This window comes from Pan troglodytes, chromosome 14, assembly GCF_028858775.2.
Source record: "Pan troglodytes isolate AG18354 chromosome 14, NHGRI_mPanTro3-v2.0_pri, whole genome shotgun sequence".
Classification (NCBI taxonomy): Eukaryota; Metazoa; Chordata; class Mammalia; order Primates; family Hominidae; genus Pan; species Pan troglodytes.
In genome coordinates this window covers 78,476,737-78,501,183 of record NC_072412.2, presented here as the reverse complement: position 1 = coordinate 78,501,183, position 24,447 = coordinate 78,476,737, and the positions used below count along the sequence as shown (strand labels likewise).

The window sequence follows — 24,447 nt, the reverse complement described above, 5'->3', positions numbered from 1 at the left end:
ATTAATCATGTCACTGTTTTGGAAGAGAGTATAGTGTTATGGCTAGGAAGGCAAGCTCCAGAATTCAACTGTCTAAAACTGAATTCCTGCAGTAAGACTCTGTGCACGTTAGTTTACCTCTCTATTCTGGTGTCCTACCTCAGAGTTCTTGTGAAGCACATATCAAGTAATACGTGTAAAGTGCTTATAAAAATGCCTAACGTAGTAAATGCTGATTAACTATAAATTAATATTGTTATAATGCTTCCTCTTTGCTTTGGCTTCCAAAGAGATCATAGCCAAATTAACAGCTTAATAACTGTGCAAACGCCATGACAGAATTTGGAGGAACATAAATACAAGGAATATAAACATTAAAGGATGGGCAAAAAACAGGGATCTCAAAAAACCCAAAGGAGTATTCGCAGAAACAATGGGTAAACCAGGGGTGTGTGTCAGGAAAAACAGTGGAAGACAGTGCTTTGAAGCAGTCAATAATATTGAGAAACACTACTGATTGGTACTAAGAAATATTACCGAGAACCAACAAAAAGCCTTTAAAGTATTCAGGGGTAGGGGCAGAAGGTAGAGTGTTAGGGACTAAAACAAATATATCTAAATACTCAGTATGTCCTCTTTTTTGGCTATTTTATATACATTGTCGACTTAATACTTATGATGGGATCTAAAAACTATCCCCAGTTTCACAGATGAAAAAAACTGAGGCTTGGAAAGTCTCAGAGCTTGTAAGTAGTAGAGTGAGGACTCCAATCTAAGTTTGTCAAATCCAAATCAGTCGGCAACTCTTTCTACAGTTTAATAGTAAAAGTGGAGAAAGTATAGTAGCTAGAGAAGAAAACAGGGCCAACGAAGGTTTTAAAAAATGAAACAAGCTTGACAATATTCAAATATTGGTGAGAAACAACAGCAAAAGATGAATTACTGTTGGAGAAAAGGGGGCATACTCAGGGGAATGAAGCATACTCCTGAAAAGGGCTTTAGGAGATGGGATCCACAGCTTAGATGTGCAGATTAGTCTTAGATCAGAGGCCATGTTCATCAAGGCAGGCTTTTTTCCAGCTGATACAGAGTATTAACAACTTGAATAATTTAGATAGCTCTTATCAATTTGCTACATGCCACAGCCTAATCTTACCCTAAGGCTTCACAAATTTATATTATCCACCTGGTTTCTAGAGGCATATGATTTTCCCATCCCTTGAGGGCGAGACTCTTTGCATTATAAACACTAAGAACAAACAAACCAGAATGAGTGCAGATGTGAGTAGATTTGTTGGAAGGACACTGTGGGAGTTCTCATCTGAAGATTTCCATTTTCTCTGTGAAATGAAATACCAAGTCATCTGCTGAATGTGACAAGAAACGTGGAAAACTGGAGATGTAAGAAGAGTGGCTGGTTGCCTTAAGTAATCTCTGCGAAAAATGAGAGAACTAGAAATAATAGAATTACGACCAATTGTGTGGGTCCATTTGAGGCTGATAACAATAAACTGACAGTGCTTGTTACTGCTTGTGTGATTTTTGCCAGTAGTGCTCAGCTAGAAAAATAAAGAGTTGAGAGTTTTTCAGTCTGGTTTGATAAAAAGAAAGCTGGGAGAGGAATTAGATGATACTGGCAAAAAAAAAAAAAAAAAAGTTTAAGACTGATAACATGGTGGCAAGGGAAGAAAATAAATTTAGGAAAGGATTGATAAAGAAACAAATTATATGGATTGGAAATTCTGTTAAAGACAAGTTGAAAGCAGACAACGGTAAAACATAAAAAATATAGGAAATAAGATGTTTAGTGGATGAAAGTGAATTGGTAACTTCAGAAGTAAATCAGTTCTGGATGGCAAGGAACCAAATGTGGGCTATAAGACTGAGTGTTAAAGTGGAGAAAAGGCAATCACTAGAGATGAGATCAATAAAATTCAAGGCCAAGGCTATAGATGAGTTAATCACATAAGTAACCTAGGTAGCAGCTGAAGTGGAAAGGAAGACTAAATCTAGAGCAAGGCTTTCATTAAACAAAGAGGAATGTCCCAGTGGTCTGCAAATGAGGAATACTGTAAGTTGGGGTATCCAGATGATGAGTTCCAAAGAAGCAGTGTTTTCTGTGAGTGCAACTGCAAAGATCTAAAAAGGTAAAGATCATCTGACCCTGAAATATGCAGAGTATTTTAGGATATTCAGAGAGTAGTTCCATGGAAGAATAAATATACAGAGTATATTATTAATGTTATATACATAGTGTATATATATATGTATATATTTATAAATTTCCTTTAAATATAAACACCATATGCAAGTATAAACAGAAGCAAGTCTAAGTGCAGTATAAGAATGCACATATTCGACCAGCACTTTATTTACAATTTTTCAATTGGACAATTTCCCCTTAAACAAAATTATTACTTTCGTATTTTGAATTTAAAAATCTCCTGCATTTATTGTTAGCAATTAAAATAGAGTAAGCCATAGCATTGGAAACAGGAAAAATAGCATCTTCCCTCAAAATAAACTCCATGACTATGTAGAACCATTGTTAAAGCTATAGAGAGTAGAAAAGACTATTTTGTATTCTCCTCTGCATCCTTCCATGTCTTGAGCTTAGCATCAACCTTTGTGGGAAGACTAAGCTCCAGCAATAACCTAGAGTTTATCCTATTTTTTCACAACACCTGATTCTTACCTGTCAGAAAATGTATCACATGTGCTGTGGGCAGCCATTACTTGTCTCCCACATCATAAGGAAAACTCTAAGGAAGTTTTCTGTAATCCTAGTAACTAATACTCTGCCTATTATATAGAAGGTTTGCAATTAATGTCTGTGGAAGAGGAGGAACAAAAGAGGACATTAAATAGACTAAAACAAAAGAAGCAAAAAAAGTAAACTTTTCAAACATAAAGAAATGGACACATAAAATTTCCAGTCATCAGCCCTTACTAACAGAAAATTTCTACATCACAGTAAATGGGATAATAATAGCCAAGCCTCAATTTCTGTTCTCAATAAAAGGCAATTACTATGGATGTAATGAATTTCTAAACTCCATTTAAGTCTTTTGTCTCTCCCATGATGTAAACTGAGAAAAAAGCAGCAACCTATGTTTCAAAATAAATCTTTAATAAATGAACAACTCCTGTCTGTGTGGAGGACAACTAAGGAAATTGGAAATAGAATATAATGACATTTACCTTAAGGTTCAAATCTGAAGCAGTTTACATTGGACAGCAGTTCAGTGAATGGTAAGAAATAGTTGGTTAGCTATTCTGGAAAACTAAGAATTCACTTGTCAGAATTCCCACAAGTTTCACATTATCAATAATCTAATCCAAGCAACTAAATACTGAAAAGAACAAGAAACCTAATTAAGCTTTGACTGCTATAGGCTGTCCCTTTATAAGCCACAATGAAGTCTGTTTTGCTGCCAGAGACAACTCTTGTCATTGTTAAGATCTTCAAGAAATTTTTTTTAAAAAAATTGATTCTAAAGACAGACAAAATCTGAAGTGGTAAAGTCTGCTATGCATTAAAACAAAAATCTTAATAATTTCTATTACATGCTAAATTTTCAATTATATCTATTTGAATACACGTGAATTCAAATAAAAACTTAACGCTTTTTTTTTTTAAAGAAAAAAATAACTCAGTAATTTTTTTTTTTTTTTGAGACAGGGTCTCACTCTGTTGCCGAGGCTGGAGTGCAGTGGTGCAATCTTGGCTCACTGCAGCCTCAACCTCCCGACCTCAGATGATCCTCCCACCTCAGCCTCCCAAGTAGCTGGGTCTACAGGCATGCCACCATGCTCAGTTAGTTTTTTGTATTTTAGTAGAGAAAGGGTTTTGCCATGGTGTCCAGAGCAGTCTTGAACTCCTGGACTCAAGCAATCCACCCGCCTCAGCCCCGAAAGTGCTGCGATTATAGCCTCCCAAAGTGGGATTACAGGCGTGAGCCACTATGCCCAGCAAAACTCAAGAATGAGGAAAGGTAACTTTCATCACATGTGGTGGACCCTAGATTGGAATAACAAACATGGGTTCAGATTCTGTCTCTCCTACTTTTTGCTCTAGCAAGTCAACTTTTCTGGACTTACCTGATGCTTCTGCAGAGTGTGTATACTAACTGATTCATTGGCTCATTTATTTTTATGTGGTTATTATTGTAGTATAACACTCTATTACTAGTATTAAGACATCACCCACTAGCTAATGGGTCTAGCAGACCCCACCATTGCAAAATGCTACACTGATGTATTAGGAGGCAATTTTTATACCCAACATTTTATTCAGCAAACTACTGTAACAAATTTGAAATACTGGCTTCTCAACAGGCATTGACCCAAATATGATTGAACCAAACAAATTTGAATCTTAATGTTAAAGAGACCAAGTTGCTAAATTATCTTAAAAGTATCACATATTAACCCCCAAATTTATCAATGCAAGAAAAGTATGGATTCTCATGCCTTTTGAATAATTGAGATAAGCCTTAACAGTATTAACAGTGTGATGGTGCATGCCTGTACTCCCAGCTACTCAAGCGGCTGATGTGGGAGAATGGCTTAAGCCCAGGACTTCAGGGCTGCAGTGAGGTGTGACCATGCCACTGCACTCCAGCCTGAATGACAGACTGAGACCTTGTCTGGAAATATAGATCAATAACAATTAAAAAGTATTAACACAGGTGATGGAAAGGATAAAGTCCTGTACCACACTTCCTCCCTCCAACAACCCCTGCAAATTATCAGGAAAAAAAGGAGACTATAACTGAACTACATTTGATTAATATGTTAATCATAAAAATTGCTATTTTAATGAGCTTGTCTTACTTAAGGTATGATGCTTCCATGTTCCAAGATTTTATAGTTTTCTTCAAATGAATCAATTTCTTTTCTTGCTAGAGATGAACGGTGGGGGAAAATATTTCATTCACAAGGTAACAAACTCATATGAAGAAAGCGATAAAATCTTAAGTGTTCAACACTAATTGCTGTTGCATCTGATACATTCATGTGTTCATGAAGCTATTCTCCATGAATTTGCTGATGCAATGGATTATTCTTTCTGTGCTGGAATATACTCTGTTTAATCATAAAGTATTATCCTTTTGATACAATGGTAAAATTCATTTAACATTTTATTTCAAATTTTTACATCTTTAGTAATAAGCAAAATTGGCCTAAATGTTTTATTTTGCTTTTGTAGTGTCTTTCTCAGAACTTTCTTTTTCAATAGTTGGTATAGTATAAGTAAGTGGAACTAGCTGTCTTTTTCTAAATCAACTGTGAACCCATTTGCGGTAATCTATCTGTGAACCTGTTGGTAATTTTATCAGTTGTACACTTTTACTTATTTTTGTAATACCTCTATGGTAACTGTTCTAAATCAAGTTCTCACTTCTGTCAATTTTAGTAATCTATATTTTGTTGGCACAGTTCACTTTCCTTTTTGTTTTCAAGCTTACTGCCATAGAACTGTATGTATTTTCCCTTACTTCATGTCAGTTAATTCCAAACACCTTATTTCTACTCATCTTTTTCCAGCTTTCTCAAGATGAGTACTACATGTATTTATTTTTCAGCTTTTTTTTAAAATAATAAAGGCATTTCCGGCTACAGATTTTCCATTGGCATAGCTTTAAATGTGTCTAAGAATTTTGATATAAAAATGTTCTCATTTTCATTGTTTTATTTCAGTTTTTCTTTGCTCTTTAATCCAAAACATACGTTTCTAATTGCCAAGTAAGTTTATTCCTCCTCATCTTTAATCTCTGGTTTCACTAAATTATGATAAAAAATAGAAACTATATAATCTGTACTTAAAATTTATTATATAATTTTTTACTTAAAAATTATTTAAGTAATTATTTTTCAATCTTTTTTTTTTTTTTTTTGAGATGAAGTCTTGCTTTGTCACCTAGGCTGGAGTGCAATGGCACAATCTCGGCTCACTGCAACCTCCGCCTCCTGGGTTCAAGCAATTCTACTGCCTCAGCCTCCTGAGTAGCTGGGATTACAGATGCCTGCCACTACGCCCGGCTAATTTTTGTATTTTTAGTAGAGACAGGTTCACCATGTTGGCCATGCTGGTCTTGAACTTCTGACCTCAGGTGATCCACCCGCCTCAGCCTCCTAGAGCGCTGGGATTACAGGCGTGAGCCACTGCACCCAGCCCATTTTTCAATCTTTATCAATTTTCATTAAGCATATTTCCTATAAACAAATAGAGCTGGGCTTGGTTTGAAGGTCATGATGAGAGTCTTTCTTTTAACAGAACACTGTACATCCATTCCCTCACCTAGTGGAGGCAAAGGAGACTTTATCCACCTTATTTGGGGTGAGGAGTGAAGGGAGTAATCCATAGATTTTTATAGGCCGAGCTCTGCCGACAATCTGTTCTGCTCTTGCTCAGGGTTCTCTCACACTATTTCTAGGCTTTCACTCAAGTCAGGGGAGAGAAATCTCAAATTTTGGTAGCTTATCTCCAAGATGGTCTCTATCAATTTCTTCCCTTGTATGCGGGAAGCTATTTTCTGATTAAGAAGTGGGTCCATTCCTCTTAATGATCTGCTTAACCAAAAGCATGTGGGAGAAGCAATTTTCTGGGATTTTGAAGTTACATCCTAAGAAGTCTTTAAGTTTTGCCTGAGTTTCTTGAATGTTTGCTTTGGAGGTGGCCAGCTGCCATGCTGTGAGACTGCCATGTTGAAGGATGCCTAAACTAATCAAATGAAGAGGCCAAGTGCAAAAGGGAGTAATGTTTTGGTCATATCATCCTGGCTCCAAACTGGTGACTAAAGAAGACTTCAGATGACCCCAGCCTCAGTGAGGTAAGAAAAACTCAGCTGAACCTATCAACCTTCAGAGCTGTGACAAATAATAAATTATTGTGAGACAGCAAGTTTTAGGGTGATTTGTTATGCAGCAATACGTAACTGGAACACTAGCTTTCCCAAAGCCCAAGACTTCCACTCAGATCCAGCTGCCTGCCAGAAGACAGCTGAGAGAGGGATACTTTGAATTGGAAAAGAAAGGAAAAATGACATGCATTCACATTTTCATCTCCTAGAATCCCTTTACTTCCTCCTTTCAACTAAGCCTAAACAGCAATGCTTATTCTATTCAGTAGTTAATGTTGACTATATAATTTAACCTTAAAATAGTAAAATAAGTAGGAGTTCATTTAGCTTTGAGTTTGGCATGACTATGCTCAGTAGTGTGACGACTCTATATTGTCATCATTTTTCTCTATTTGAACTGTGAAACTTTTATTCATACAGTGATGCATGATAGCACCTGGCTTTTATTTGGCTGAAATACCTATCTTACAAATTAAGTTGATGGCTATTTCTTTCTTTTCTTTTTTCTTTCTTTTTTTTGAGGCGGAGTCTCACTCTGTCACACAGGCTGGAATACAGTGGTGCGATCTTGGCTCACTGCAAACTCGGCTCCCCTACCCCTACCCCAGGCTCAAGCAATCCTCCTACCTGGGACCACAGATGTGTGCCACGACACCTGGCTAAGTTTTTGTTTTGGGGTTTTTTTTTGGTAGTTTTTTGAGACAGGGTCTCATTCTGTCTTCCAGGCTGGACACAATCTTGGCTCACTGCAACCTCTGCCTCCCAGGTTCAAGCAATTCTCTCATCTCAGCCTCCCGAGTAGCTGGGACTACAGGCCTGCACCACCACACCCAGCTAATTTTTGTATTTTTTGGTAGAGATAGGGTTTCACCATGTTGGCCAGGCTGGAGTTTTTGTATTTTTGGTAGAGACAGGGTTTCACCAGGTTGGCCAGGGTGGTCTCAAACTCCTAAGCTCAAGCAATCCTCCTGCCTTGGCCTCCCAAAGTGCTGGGATTACAGCCATGAGCCACTGTGCCTGGACAGTTGACTACTGTTTTTTTAAACTGTCATCTGTGGTGCTAATGCCATGACAAAATTAAATGCAAACATGGGCAATGACATCATAGTGATAGTACTCTATTATAAATTATTCATTCAGATGAACCATCATATGCATCTATTAATTTCTGAGGTCATTAAAAAAATTAAATCATAAAGTTAAAAATTATCAAAAAGAACTCTTAGATACTCCAAAACATATCTGTGGAATCTGGCTTAGAAACACTATGCAGATCAAGAGAACGAGGTTATCATGGTATCTCTGGATTTAAACCAAGGTATTTGGTAAGGTCCCTCCTGAGTTTTCCCGTGCCATCATGTAGTGATACATCCTTTTGGCCACTGGGTTCAAAATTTCATCTCAAAACCCAATAAGCCCCTCAAAACTTGCCCCTAAAATTTACAAGTTCCTAGATTTACTAAAGATTATACACACAGTAGCAAAGGGAAAAAAAAGTCTTATGACTCTTTAAAAGATTATGTCTCTTCATACAGCATGTATAAAACAATCAGCTAAATGAAACTTCTTCCCAATTATGTCATACTTAAAATTGCATTCATTTTAGCTTTCCCATGAATTTTTTTTCCCTCATGCACTTTTATCCGTAAGCCATTTGTATTATTTGTAAAAACTTAACAGGTTTGTGAAGGAGCAATTTTTTAGAGGTTTTAGAGGTATAAGCAAGAGAGGGATTTTAGTAAGTCCAAGTTGTAACATAATAGTGTATGACTTCAATTATATTCTTGAATATGTTAAATACATTAAAATACATTAACTTTATATTGGCGGCAAGAAATGGCATTAATATATACATTTCTCTCTCTCTCTTTTTTTTTTTTTTTTTTGAGACGGAGTTTTGTTCTGTCACCCAGGCTAGAGAGCAACGGCGCGATCTCGGCTCACTGCAACCTCCACCTCCTGGGTTCAAGTGATTCTCCTGCCTCAGCCTCCCAAGTAGCTGGGATTACAGGTGCCTACCACCACACCCAGCTGATTTTTGTATTTTTAGTAGAGATGGGGTTTCCCGATGTTCAGGTCTTGAACTCCTGACCTCAGGTGATCCATCCACATTGGGCTCCCAGAGTGCTGGTATTATAGGAGTGAGTCATGGTGCCCAGCCAATATATAAATTTCAAATCAGGAAATGTAATTAAAAATTCAAAGTTATTTTTAAATCTCAATTAATAAGTTAACAAAAATAGCTTAAAAAATGATTTGTGGTCAGTGTCCATGAACCCGCCACATTAGAATCTTGGGTTGTTTATTAAAAATTGAGGTTCTGGCTGGGTGCGGTGGCTCACGCCTATAATCCTAGCACTTTGGGAAGCCAAGGTGGGCAGATCACGAGGTCAGGAGATCAAGACCATCCTGGCTAACACAGTGAAACCCCGTCTCTACTAAAAAGATACAAAAAATTAGCCGGGAGTGGCGGCGTGCACCTGTAGTCCCAGCTACTCGGGAGGCTGAGGCAGGAGAATGGTGTGAACCTGGGGGGCGGAGCTTGCAGTAAGCCTATATCGTGCCAAGGCACTCCAGCCTGGGCAACAGAACGAGACTCCGTCTCAAAAAAAAAAAAAAAAAAAAAAAAATGAGATTCTTAGTTCCACCTCAGACCAAAATAGAACCCATGCAGGTGGCTATGAATCTAAATTTTAAGCAATGCTTATACACTTTAAATTTAATATAAAGAGGCAAATCTATCACTGTTTACTAATTTGTTAAGCATTCTAGGATAATTATAACTGATGGGTATCATCATAAATATATACCTTACAAAGAAACTTTAAGCTCATCACTTGGATAAGATAAAAAGAAATCTCAGAAAACAGTTAACACTCCCTAAAATATAAAAACTTTAATAAACAAATATGTTTCATCAATGAAATAACTCATTTTCATACAAATAAAATTAACTGAATTACTTACATATGAATACTTAAGATGAACCTCAAGATAATCTTGCAGAATTTTTTAAAGAATGTAACTATGTTTCTAAACAAGGAAGTACTCTTGACAAAATTCTTCTTGCTTCCTAGTTACCAAAGTTCTCATAAGAGAAAAATATTTCACCATTTCCTCATGAAATTTAATAGTTTTATTAAGTGCAGATTCACTAATGCCTTACACTGTATCTCTAACATCACATCCTTTTGATATGAAAAAGCATGCTGAACTAACTCTATAATGGCAAAACAGCAACATATAGCTGAGTTGCATGTGATCAACCAAAATTTTGACCTGCTAATAGAGAAAATTCATAAATAGGAAATAAAGTTATCTATAAGCACTTTTATAAACATAAAGTACCATACACAAGATCATATACATAATATAACTCAAAATAAGCCAGAATTAGACTACATTACTGACACTTTTAAATAAACTCCGGACTTGAAGTAAAAGATGAGCCCTATTTTCCAGTGTTATAATAGTATCTAGATGTTATTTGCAAATAACTAAAGAACTGGAAAAAATTACAAAAGGAAATCCCAGAAATCCACTAAAACTGCCACTTCAGAAAGAGTAATTTCCTTTTAAAGGTCAAGAATCACATTCTGGCCAAGCGCAGTGGCTCATGCCTGTAATTCCAGCACTTAGAGAGGCCAGGGCAGGCAGATCGCTTGAGGTCAGGAGTTCGAGACCAGCCTGATCAACATGGTGAAACCCCTCTCTACTAAAAATACAAAAATAAGCCAGGCATGGTGGCGCATGCCTGTACTCCCGGCTACTCGGGAGGCTGAGGCAGGAGAATTGCTTGAACCCGGGAGGCAGAGGTTGCAGTGAGCCAAAATCATGCCATTGCACTCCAGCCTGGGCAAGAGCAAAACTCCATCTCCAAAAAAAACCAAAAAAAAAAAAAAAAAAAAAAACCTTCTATTAAATTTCTTAAACAGTTTTAATCTCATACAAACAAAAGCAGAGTCAAATTAACTGTGTAATTGTGTGGCTTTAATGATTTAATGTGGCTTTAACAGAATTTAAAATCCTGAATGTTTTTGGTTTTAACAGAATTAAAAATTCTCAATATTTCTGGTAGGCATAATTATGAAATTAGTGCAATAACTGAGACATCTCTGAATACATATTATGGAACACAAATTTTTGTTTTGATACTCCATTCTCCAAGTTCTAAAATATATTAAATTTTACTAGAAAAAGATACTATCTGATTGATTGCAGGCATTTTATATGAAATAATGAATATAAATGAAAATAAGGTAACTAAATGTAAAGCTTTGGGTCTCTAGCTCAAAAATAATCACACTTTCCAAATAGCCTCCAACAGGATTAAAAAAAAAAAAAAAAAAAAAAAAAAAAAAGGACATATACTGCCCCCAAGTGGTGAAAAAAATTAAGACCATTTTGGATAAGAAAGATCCATAAAGTAAAACGGAAAGACTGAGAGTAATTTTATTTTCTCCAGATTCATGAACTCTCTGTAGAGAATAAACTTTTTAAGTAAAATGGAAAATTTGTTTTCTTAATTACTGGTCTCAAAACTCAGAGATATGCCTAACAAATACCTTAGTTTCTCTTAGTAAACCACTATGGAGTTGTCATTATTGCTATCATTTTCAGCATTTAGGTGAGCTTCCCGGTATTTTTTGTTTTTGTTTAGTAGCCCTTAGCCTGAGGCCAGTCCCATTCTGTGCCAGGTTGGATGGATCAAGGTGCATCAGAAAATCTTTGGTATTTATGGGAACTGCAGCTGCTCTAAATGAGGAGGAAATTTCAGAGATAGCCAGAGAGGGGAAACTGAATTCTCTGGGTAATTTCTGCTTAAGTATCTGGCTACCCTCTAAACAACATATGTGTAGGACAGACTCTGAGCAGCCCCACTAATACCAAAAAAATTGAACTGAAATTTGAACACCTGCCCAATAGACAGAGTATGCTGTTTGAGTACAACCAAGTAATTTCCTGCTAAAACAAGAACATCACCAGCGTTTAGAGGTACATAAAATGCAGAGTCTCAACAACATAATACTCACAATGTTCTCATCTACACTTACTCGATGGTCTAAACAATTTTAAGTTACTTGACATCTGAAGAAAGAGGAACATGTGACTCATTTCTAAAAGAAAAGACAATCAACAGAGATCAACTCCAAGGTGACCCAGTGTTTGGAATTAGCAGACAAGAATTTTAAAGCTCCTATTTTAACAATTCTCAGTGGTGTAAAGGAAAATATGTTCATAATAAGTAAACAAATAGAGAAATAAAAGCTATAATAAATAACCAAATTGAAATTCTAGAAGTAAAAAATTCCACACTTAAGTACTTACTCAAGAGAAACAAAAACATGTCCACACAAAAAACCATACTCAAATGTTCTCAGAGCTTTATTTGTAAAGTCTCTGAATCGGAAATAACTCAAATGCCCATTAAATGGTAAATAACTAGAGCCATTCAATGTAATACCACTCAGTAATGAAAAGGAAGAAATTACTGACAAATGGAAAAAAAAGTTCAGCATTTTCCCATAAAATTAAATGTGACTGGCAGATGGATAGATGGAGAGGTATTTGATAAGACAAATACAATAAAAATGTTAATGGCAGAAATTTAGTGATAAATGTACTGGTGTCATTGTGAAATTCAAGTTACGTTTGAAAATTTCTATAATAAAATGGCAAAAAATTACACTCTGGGGCAGGCGATCAATTTTGAACATGCTAATTTTGGGAATATAAGCTGATCGATAGTTATTAAAAAGAAAACACATTCATTTATAATCAGTCCACTTACCTTTTGAGACCTTCCTCCAATCTGCCCTACTAGTTTGGTGTTCCACTGCTCAGAAAAACTTTACTGTCTACAAACTTGAGATTATACTTTGTGCTTCCTCATCAATAAATATATTAAATTTTTTTTTTTTTGAGACAAACTCTTGCTCTGTTGCCCAGGTTGGAGTGCAGTGGCACAATCTTGGCTCACTACAACCTCCACCTCTCGGGTTCAAGCGATTCTCCTGCCTCAGCCTCCTGAGTAGCTGGGACTACATGTGTTTGCCACCACACCTGACTAATTTATGTATTTTTAATAGAGACGGAGTTTTGCCATATTAACCAGGCTGGTCTCAAACTCTTGACATCAGGTGATCTGCCCACCTCGACCTCTCGAAGTGCTGAGATTACAGGCGAGAGCCACTGTGCCCAGCCCAATAAATGTATTAAAATGTTAAATAATGAATAAGATTGGATTTAACAGTTGTATCTGAAGAATACTTCTATTTTTGTTTTTCATTTAGTTCTTTTTATTCCTTTTTTTTTTTTTTTGGCTCTTATCCTTCACCTACTAAAGAGAAAACAATTTCCTGAGAATTCATGATAACACTTCTTACAAAGTCTGCCCATTTCTCCCAAGAGGTAGAAGCAATTCAGGTATCTATTTATAGATGAATGGATAAAGCAAATGTGGTATATACACACAATGGAATATTATGTAACCTTAAAATAGAAAAAAAAAGAGCGTAAATTAGTTCAACCTGACTGTGAAAGACAATTGTGGAAGACAGTGTGGTGATTCCTCAAGGATCTAGAACTAGAAATACCATCTGACCCAGCAATTCCATTACTGGGTATATACCCAAAGGATTATATATCATGCTACTATAAAAACATGCACACATGTTTATTGTGGCACTGTTCACAATAGCAAAGACTTGGAACCAACCCAAATGCCCATCAATGATAGACTAGATACTGTGGCACATATACACCATGGAATACTATGCAGCCATAAAAAAGGAAGAGTTAATGTCCTTTGCAGGGACATGGATGAAACTGGAAACCATCATTCTCCACAAACCATCACAAGGACAGAAAACCAAACACCACATGTTTTCACTCATAAGTGGGAGGTGAACAATGAGAACACTTGGACCAGGGAGGGGAACATCACACACTGGGGCCTATCAGGGGGTGGGGGACTAGGGGAGGGATAGCATTAGGTGAAATACCTAATGTAGATACGGGTTGATGGGTGCAGCAAACCACCATGGCAGGAGTATACCTATGTAACACTACCTGCACGTTGTGCCTATGTACCCCAGAACTTAAAGTACAATAAAACAAAAAAAAGAAAATTCTGTCACATGCTACAACATGGATAAACCCTGAGGGCATTATGCTAATTGAAACCAATCACAAAGGGGCATATACTGTAGGACTCTACTCATATGACAAATCTAAACTAATCAAAATCATAGAAACAAAGTTAAAAAATGGTTACCAATGACTGGGGGAGGGGAGAGGGAGAATTAAGTGTCTAGTGGGTAGTTTTCAGTGTTGCAACATACAAAAGTACTAGAGATCTGTTGCACAATGTGAGTATACTTTACTGGATTGTATACATGAAAATAAAGTCTTAAATTTAATGTTATGTTATTCACTGTAATTTTTTAAAAGCCTGCCAATTTTTAAAAACTAGAATTTAAAACCTGTCAATGGCTTTTTGAAAGTCTATATAATTTGTTCTCTATTTTCTCTTTATATATATGTGAAATATAATTTGTCCATTTGTACCACTCTGTTGACCTTCCCCCATAAGGGGAAGTATTTAACTTGCCTAAGTATTCACTGATCCTAATCTTCATGCATTACACAAGCTCAGTAAGCATAAAAGAGTGCTTTATCAGTTTGTAAGTGTGGAGGTCTTTAGTTTCTAGACTCAGGCAGGCAATTTACCAGCTTTCAAGCAATTACACCTACTTCAAGTGCTCTGTTTGATAGCAATATTATACATGTGCTGCAGTTTCAGGTTCATCCTTTAAGTCCCTTAAAATTCTTGGATGAATACCATCTAGTCATGTTTTTTTCCCCAAAGCTTATATTGTATCCAACTTTAAAATTACATAAAGTCATTAATAAGACTAATGTTGTTTATCTTAAAATATCCAACCTTAAATAAGTATGAGTTGAAGAATAAAATATTTGTTGAATCACTTTACGAAGATCTTTCGAATAATGTCATATGAAAAATTTGGATCATGTCTTATTAAAAGTTAGTAACTTCAGGCCAGGTGTGGTGGCTCATACCTGTAATCCCAACACTTTGGGAGGCCAAGGCGGGCGGATGACGAGGTCAGGAGATCGAGACCATCCTGGCTAACACGGTGAAACCCCATCTCTACTAAAAATACAAAAAATTAGCCAGGCGTCGTGGCGTGTGCCTGTAGTCCCAGCTACTCGGGAGGTTGAGGCAGGAGAATGGCGTAAACCCAGGAGGCAGAGCTTGCAGTGAGCCGAGATCGTGCCACTGCATGACAGCCTGGGCGACAAAGCGAGACTCCATCTCAAAAAACAAACAAACAAAAATTAGCTGAGTGTGGTGGCGGGTGCCTGTAATCCCAGCTACTTGGGAGGCTGAGGCAGGAGAATCGCTTGAACCCGGGAGGCAAAGGTTCCAGTGAGCCGAGACTGTACCACTGCACTGCAGCCTAGGTGACAAGAGTGTGACTCTGGCTCAAAAAAGAAAAAATTTAGTAACTTTATAGTGGTTGCAGCTATATATCATGGACCTTGTCCTGAAACTTACTATGGCAGTGTATCTTACTTATTGAACACTTATTGAACAAAGTAACACTTCCTTTTATTTGTCAAATTTAGGAAAACAGAATCAGTGTACACACTTTTACTGGATATATTTTCAATTTGTTCACTACAAAATAAAATATTAATTCCTCTGTTAGGACTTAGAACAGACACCTCGAAACATGGCACCCTGGCATACTGAGTATTTTAACCTGAAGGAAATTAAGAAAACTGCAGAAACAGGGGGGTCTCCCTGACCTTCTCCCAACCCATCTCTCTTGAAGTGGGCCACATAAATGAAAATTCCCCTTGCCTCTTTCTCCCTTGAAGCAGGTCATCAAACCTAGGAAGGCCACTCTCTTTCTCCCTCCCCTCTCCCCTAAGGTGACAGGCGTCCTGCCCTATACCTAATGGGAAGGAATGTCACAGACAGCCCAAGAAGAATGTGAACAAACAAGCCTTGCTAAATTCTCCCAGTTGATTACCATCAGATCATACACTTTTGTCTTCCAATCATACTTATGCATGACTATCCACAAAAATACATTTTCCCTGGGTCTTTTAGTCTTCATTTCTGAAGGTTCCCATGTCACATAAAATTTATATTAAATTATACGTATAAATTATACATAAATTTGTTATGCTTTTCTCTTATTACTCTTTTATTATTGGAGTCTCAGCCATAAACCTTGCAATGGGTGAGGAAAATATATTACTTTTTCTCCCACTATAGTTAAGAGGAAAATTTACTCTTTTGGGTCAAGAAACTTAAAATTAATGACACCATTGGAAAAGTCGAAATTTTCTTGCTACTTCCTTTGGATATGATGGGCATTTCTCTGTTTTTATTGTCTGCTTCAGGCCAACAATAAGTATATATATGCAGCCCACAGACTGAAGCGGAAAGAAACATGAAATACCACTGGGCAAAAAACACTCAGATAAGAACATTCCAAGTAACAGAAGAAAAAACAGAAAACTTCAAATGAAAAACTGACAATTTCATTTAGCACTTTCATAAATTAGGGGTTTGTGATTAGTTTTAAAAGTCTAGAGACAATGGTTCTCACTGATGACAACTGAACCTCAGTAACCTGACAGTGTCCAATCACCTCTTCAACCTCCCCCAGCCCCATTTAAATAACCCAGATCTTTTTGTAAACCCTCCTCTAGTGGTCATAACATTCTCTATCTTCCTTACTCACTTATAAATATATTCTTCAGTTGTTTTTTAAATCGAAACTCAACTTTTTGTGACATAATTAAAACTCTAGCTATTAAGAGAGAAATTATCTCACTTTACTAAATTATTATTCTTTAAACCACTATTTAGATATTAAGAAAGTCCCACAGAACTAATCAGGAGTAATTCAATCAACAAACACCCCTCTGTTCTAGTAGTTTCCCCAAATATCATAATCACAGAAACACATATTATTGACAATACCCCAAATATACATGACTCTTTTTATTACACGGATAGCACTAAAGTGGGGAGCCTTAAACATAACTATAACTGGGTATCCAACAGTACTACCTACACTGTTGGTTAACAATTACATGAATGTCCTTCTACCGTTGTCAACAATGAGAAAATTTTTATGGTTACAATGTGATTTTAAATACAACAGCTGTCATCTCTCTTAAGGGAAAACAAAAAACAAAAACAAAACAAAAAAACAAAACAAAACAAGCCTTCTCTGGCTCCATGTTTCCTGTAATTGCCAACTCTCTTTGTTCCTCTATACAGTAGTATTACTCAGAAAGAGTTGTCTATACTCTATGTCCAGTTTATTTCCTCCATTCACTCTCAAACACTGTAATCAAACTGCTGACCCTATCCCTCCTCCAGAACTACTCTTGACAAGGTTTTCAATGACCTTGTTAAATACAATGTCAATTCTTAGTCTTCATCTAACTGTACCTATCAACAGCATTTGAAACAGCTGATCACTCTCTTTTCCTTGACAAACTTTTGCCCTTTGATTTCCTGGACATAAAATTCTCTTAATTTCCCTATTTCACTGGTAACTCCTCCTTCTCTCTCCCACATTTCAATGTTGAAGTGCCCTGGAGCTCAAGCTGTGGTCCTCCTCCTCTTCTCTACACTCACTCTCCTTTGGTAATCTCATCCTGGCTTTAAATATCGTCTTTATGCTGATGACTCTTGAATGCTTATCTTCTAAAGTTCACACCTGTATATCCACATATCTTTGACTGTACATCTAACAGATCTCTCAAACTCAACATGTCTAAGATCCACACTCTTTTGCACTCAAGTCGGCCTCATTCACAACCTACCTATCTCAGCTGAACAGAAATCTATCCTTCCAGTTATTCAAACTAACATTTTTTAGAGTTAATTTGACTCCTATCTTTCTTTAACATCCTCCATCCAATTCATGACTCTACCTTTTTTCTATTGGCTCTACTTTAAAATAAATCCAGAATCTACCACTTCCCCTGCTACCATCTAGATCTGAAACACAATAATCTCTCCCCTAGATTACAACAGCCTCTTAACAAGTCTCTTTGTTTCCATCCTTATGGCTCTACAGTCTATTCTCAGGAGAGAACTTTCTTTAAAAAACATTATCCAGGACAACAGGAAGGTTTTAAAATACTCATTAAAAAGAAATTCAATAAAGAAAACATTTGTTGACGGTCTACTATGTACCAGCCAGAATGATACCTTAAATAGACTTGACCCTTGGACGATACAGGGGTTGGGGTACCAACTCCCATACAGTAAAAAAAAAAATCCATGTGTAACTTTTGACTCACTGAAAACTTAACTACAGATAGCCTACTGTTGACTGGAAGCCTTAGTATAACATAGTCTATTAGTACATATTTTGTATGTTATATGTATTATATACTGTATTCTTACAATAAAAGCTAGAGAAAAGAACATTTTTTAAAAATCCTAAGAAAATACATTTACATAACTGTACTGTATTATGGATGCTCTAAGTTTTACATAATTTGTTTACAAAATTAATGGTCTGTCCAAAATGGTAGGCAACCCATTAACTTTTTCTTACAATGTCATAAATTTTCTCTGCTGCTTGAGAGCTCTTCCAGCATCACTGGTGACACTTCATATGGTTCCCATGGTGTTATTCAAGGCTTACAGTTCTGCACTAAACATGATGAAAAATAATATGCCAGAACTGCGAGAAATCACTTTTTATTGTGATTCACATTTTACTGGAGAACTGCTCATGTGGGGATGATTAGCATCATACAGCGTTTTAAGCAGATATCCCAAACACTTGAGTTTACCAGAATAGCCAGGAGGATGCTAAGAAATTATTACAGTAGTAAAGTATGTACTACAGCTAATTTTATGCAGTTATGATTTAATACTGCATCTTTATGTTTGTTTACATTTCTCTCTACTGAAAATAGCACCATGTAAGGTCTGTGTATGCATGCTTTGATAAATTTTAACTTTTGATAATAGATTTGTGTACATTTTATTGTAGTAAATGATAAAATATAGTACCTACATATATTTTATGCATTCATTACATAACTTTTTCTTGATTTTTTCTATATTTCTAGGCTACATAGTTCATCTGCGAGTGTCACAAACCTCCAAAAAATTTTCCAGTATATCTACCGAAAAAAAAAATCTATGTGTAAATAAACCTACACAGTTCAAACCCATGTTGTTCAACAGTCAACTGTACATGTCAGATCATGTCAGACCTCTTTCCAAAATCCTGCAACTTTTCATTTCACTTAAGGTTAAAATCAAAGTCTGTATGATGACCTCAACAGACTCATTACCTCTCTGATCTTAACTACAACTATCCTCCTCCACCCTTCAAGCATACCAGTCATATTGCCCTCCTCACTGTTCCACAAATACCAAAGTACCCCCCTGCCTTTGCATTGGCTGTTCTTGCTACCTAGAAGCTCTTCCCTGAGCTGTCTCAAGGAAGACAGCCTTGTTCTCTCTCTCACTTCCTCAAGGCTTTGTAAACTTCTAAGCTGTTTAATGAGACCTACTGGCCAACCTTACAGAATTCTGACAATGCTCTCTTCCCTGCTCTCCATATAGCACTCAATTCACCTTATCTTGAACTATTTTTTTCTTTTTTCTATTACAATTATCAACTTTTGTCACACTACATGATTTGCTATTGTTTTCTCTTTTAAAATACAATATACATCTCACAGATATCCTTTAAAAATATAAACTCCATGATGGCAGGGATTACTGTTTTGTTTAACAAGGTATCCCAAGTACCAAGAATAATGCATGCCGTATATAGTAAATGCAGGATACACATTTATTGAATGAATTTCATTCTTTATAATAGTGACCACGTGTGGTACGTGTTACATGTTATCGTCCCTATTTTACGGACGGAGAAGCTGTTAAGATAGGAGACAGACTGTTTTTTATCCAAGATCATCACATTGTTATCAAGTCGCAGAGATGAGAAACTATGTCTTTTAATTCCTCAAATAAATAGCAGTAAATAATTTAATGAACCATTTCAAAAAATAAACTCCAGAATATGCGACATTTATTTGAATATTGAGTAGTACTATTTATTGTTTACTACATCCTGTTTGGCCAGGTGCAGTGGCTCACGCCTGTAATCCCAGCACTTTGGGAGGCCAAGGCAGGTGGATCTCTTGAGGCCAGGAGTTCCAGACAAGTCTGGCCAAAATGGCGAAATTCTATCTCTACTAAAAATACATAAATTAGCCAGGTGTGGTAGCGCATGCCTGTAAGCCCAGCTACTGGGGAGGCTAAAGCACGAGAATCACTTGAACGCATGAGGTGGAGGTTGCAATGAGCAGACATGGCACCACTGCACTCCAGCTGGGGCGACAGAGCAAGACTCTGTTTAAATAAATAAATAAAGCTGTTTAATGATATTGGTTTTGCTTTTTATTTAAAAATATTTACTTTTTTCCTAGTGTTTGGCAAGTTGACCTGTACCAGGTCCTTGACAGGGCAGAAAAACCACAAACTCTAAGAATGGCCTGAGGAATCTGTGTTCAAGAGAAATCATGCTGAGAAGTCCCAAATATTAAGGTTATTTTAAAAAGGGTGGCTTGATAAAAACAAGGATAGGGAGCTCCTCCAGCCCTCCTACTACACAGTAAGAAGTCCTTGAGGGATGCTGAGGTACCATAAGGTGTATAGAACCAACGCTAAGACCTTGTCTAACTGCCTCTTCCCCAATAACCCCTGTATCACCAAAACCATCCTGGGCATTTTACAGAAACAATAGAGTATAAATGATTTGCTCAAGGCTGCAAAATTAGAAAGTGGCCAAACAGTGGCCTTCTCTGTTCTCTACTATTTTGACTACAGTTGAATTTTTTTTTTAATTGAACTATCTTTCTAAATGTGCAAAACAGTTTACCTGCACAATATGACATGCTAGGAGAAGAAAAGAAAACAACTGAAGTTTGGAGTGGGGGCACATCTGCCCCTCTAATTGCTCCTGCTGATGTCACTGCTCCTCAGAGGAGAGGAAGCTAAGCCTTCTTATTTTGTCTGAAATATTGGTTCTATGGCAAGACTTAAGTAAATTATCTCTAAGACTAATAGTACAGCAAAGTAGAGCATTAAAAATACAAATTAAATTATAATTATTTATTTCTGGATAATATCATTGACAAAAACTGCCCTTAAAATAGGACATAAATGTTTGTATGCAACTTTGCTAAAATCATGTTATTACTCTGAAACAGAAATATAGGCAATGCAATTAAATAAATGAACAAACAGTATTATTTTCTCCATTTGATAGAACAGGAAACATTAAATGACCTGGTCATGGTCACACAGTAAATGAGAGTGTCAAAATATCACCTAATGTTCTAATCCTAACCTGCTAGAAAGTAAACTCTAGAAGGGCAGGCATTGCCTCTCTTGGGTTCACTGCCAGCACCTAGCACAGCACCATGCACACCACTGGGGTTAATGCTAGTATCAGTACACATGCTCAGAATAAATATTATGAGAGTTAACTGCACTTCACAAAGAAGCCACGTAAGTAATAAATGGACAGTAGCTCCATCTCATATCACGAACAAGGCTAACTTGTAATGAAGAACTGCAGCAGCCCCCATTTGTAAACTAGAAGTGTTTTCCTTTTAGAATAATGAAATATTTGAAGAAAAACAGCCACCCATTTACAACTGTTACATGGTAGAATGAATCAATCTACCATTATTTTTTTGTTAGTAGACTATAACTACAAGATAGTATTCTAGGATATCTGGTCAATAATACAACCAAGTTAATGATTAGTCCACCCTTCTATATAAATGTTGATTTATGATTACTATATTCATCGTCTAGGCTGAGATAATTTTGAAAATAAAGGGGTGCTATTAATATTTATTCACAGGAATAATGGCAACAGTCTTAGGCAAACCAGAACCTACGAGTCAACTTAGTTCAAAGTAAAAATATTCTCCTTTTCTTCTTTCTTATGGCACCTGCAAGAGATCCCCTGCATAGCTTGGCCTACATTTCTTGTTTCTTGCCTAAATTTCCTGACAAAGTGATGTTAAAAATAGAGACAAATGACTAAATAAATACATGCATATGCGTCATCTAAGGATACACAGCAATTTTCAGATATAGCCCATATTAGGATTTCAAAAGCAGTTGATTATAAAATTGACTTGCAACAATAAAAGCTCAACTATAGGATACGTCAATATCACAGACTTGTCTTGTCAATGTTTAAGATGACTACTTCCAATTTAACCTCCTTCCCATTATTGAACTGTAGCAGTCACCATCCCATAGTCCCATTTTTCAATCACTGACTTTTATATGCCTTATCACAAATCCTGAGGGACTCTATAGAAAAAGCTGAAGCTTCTTCCCACCAGCAACCAAAACCATACAAACCTCTGTCAGCTGCTTCAGTTGGTTTTTGTTTGTACTTAATTCTTCTGCTAGGATATTCTTTTTCACTTGTAGTTCACAGATTTCCTTTCTTAATGGATTCACTAGCTCATAGAAGCGAACCTTGAAAAAAATTAAATTAATAAGCAGTCTTAAATCCAAATTACAATTAAAATTTGTAATTTGTAGTGCTCTCACTTATCAGTAATAAAGATAAATATTTACAAAACTACAACAAGACACTCATTAATGGACCCTAGCCACTAATACTTTCCATCAAGCCTTAATGTTCAATTAACTTCCCTCAAGGGCCAGATGATTTATAACTTCTTACCTTTGACAGTATTTCCTCCCTTCTACTGACACTCCATTACTACTCATCTACTACTGCTCACTCCACACTAGCTGCTTGTAAACTTCTGGAACATATCACAAATGTTCAGGAGTCTTGCTCTTGCTGTTTCTTCTGCTAGAGAAGTTCTTCCCCCATATAAATGCATGGCTCATGCCTTGTCTCCCTATAGGTCTCTGACCAAATATTACCTTGTTAGTAAAGCCCTCCCTGATTTCTTTACCTAATTTTAAGTAGCACTCCCTATTTTTCACCCCTGCTCTTTTCTCTGTAGCACCTTTGACAAACAGATATTCTACATATTTAATTTTTAAGTTATTGCCTGTGTTGCTCCACTTTCACAACCTGAGGGCAGGGATTTTTGTCTGGTTTATACACTGCTGTATTTCCAATGCCTAAATATATGATAAGCACTCAATAAATACTTGATGAAGAGGTAAAGTGTATTCTTTATTTTCATCCCAGGCTCTTGGCAAAGCTTTATTTACTGCTGTCCCTACAGTGGAAGTCTCATCAGAATGAATCAAGAGGTATCTTTCACGTCATTACTTCCATTTAGTTCAGGTCTCTCTTTCCACTCATACTTGTCTCAGAGAAATTTTCCTACCCTAGCTCAGTAAAGTGTTCCATCTGACAAGGTCCCATAAAACTAAGAAATCATCACAGCAAATTAGGAGAGAGTAATTAGGGGCTATCATATAGGCATGCAATCTGAAACTCCTTAACATATGACGGTATTACAAGAATACCATTATTTGGTAAGAGGCAAATCTTAATACTAGCCCTCAACAAAAAGAATCTGCATATAATTAATTAGTTAAGGATAATATTGTCTGTGAAAACAAAAGATGTAAGAAGGAATATTAAGAAAACAAACAGCAAAAATATGTGTAACTGCCACCAGTGTGATACTTTATATCTACTGTAAATGAAGCCTCAAAAACAGAATTTGAGATATTTAATTTGTTTTGGACAGTATACTTTGGACAGAAAAGCTGTATTTGAGCCTTTTTTTTTAAAAAAAAAAAAAAACAGCTGAACAAAAAAGTAACTTCATTTTATCAGACATCACTAATCTGCAAATCTTTTCCCAATGAGAACCAAGAATAGCAACCACCACTCCAGCAAAAACAATAGACAACATTTTTATGTGTTTACTATCTTCTAAGCACTATGCTCACAAGCATTTTACATACATAGTTATAGTCTTTACAATTATCCCCAATAGAAACGCACCGTTACTATTAACACTTTTTACGGATTAAAAAATTCAAGCCTCTCAGGGTAAAATGACATCTACATATTAAAAAGCAGCAGTTCTCAACATATGGTTTTGGGACTCCTGGACTCTGCCCCACTCGCCACTCTGAGATCCTTTCAGGGAATTCACAAGATCAAAACGACTTTCCTAGTAATTATTAAGATTTTTTTTCCCCGTTTCATTCTCATTCTCTCATGACTGTTCAGTGGAGTTTGCCAGTGGCTACATGACATATGACATTATCACTCTTAAGGCCAATGGAATTGTGTGCTTATTCTTGTGTTTAAAAAAGTTCTTAGTTTAAAATTCTAGTATGGTAAATATTAATAGATACAGCCCATATAAACAAACACTCATTGGGGTCCTCAATAACTTTTAGAATGTAAATGAATGCTGACACCAAAATATTTGAGACCACTGCCATAGATTAATCCTAGGTGTTCTAGATTTGTGTAACCAGCACTGCAATCAAGATCTTGCGCCAATCTCTCACCACAAAGTTATTTCTCATCCTATC

General features: G+C 36.4%; 1 protein-coding gene across 4 annotated transcripts in view; it reads right to left on the bottom strand.

The window, feature by feature from the left end:
• The window catches only part of PIBF1 (progesterone immunomodulatory binding factor 1), a 298,753-nt gene that overhangs the window by 259,758 nt on the left and 14,548 nt on the right, over nt 1–24,447 (bottom strand). For all 4 annotated transcript variants that reach the window (XM_001136372.5, XM_063792192.1, XM_054665364.2 and 1 more), the window contains exon 5: nt 22,321–22,440. In XM_001136372.5, coding sequence (XP_001136372.1) covers nt 22,321–22,440 — 120 coding nt within the window. The remainder of the gene's footprint in view (nt 1–22,320; nt 22,441–24,447) is intronic.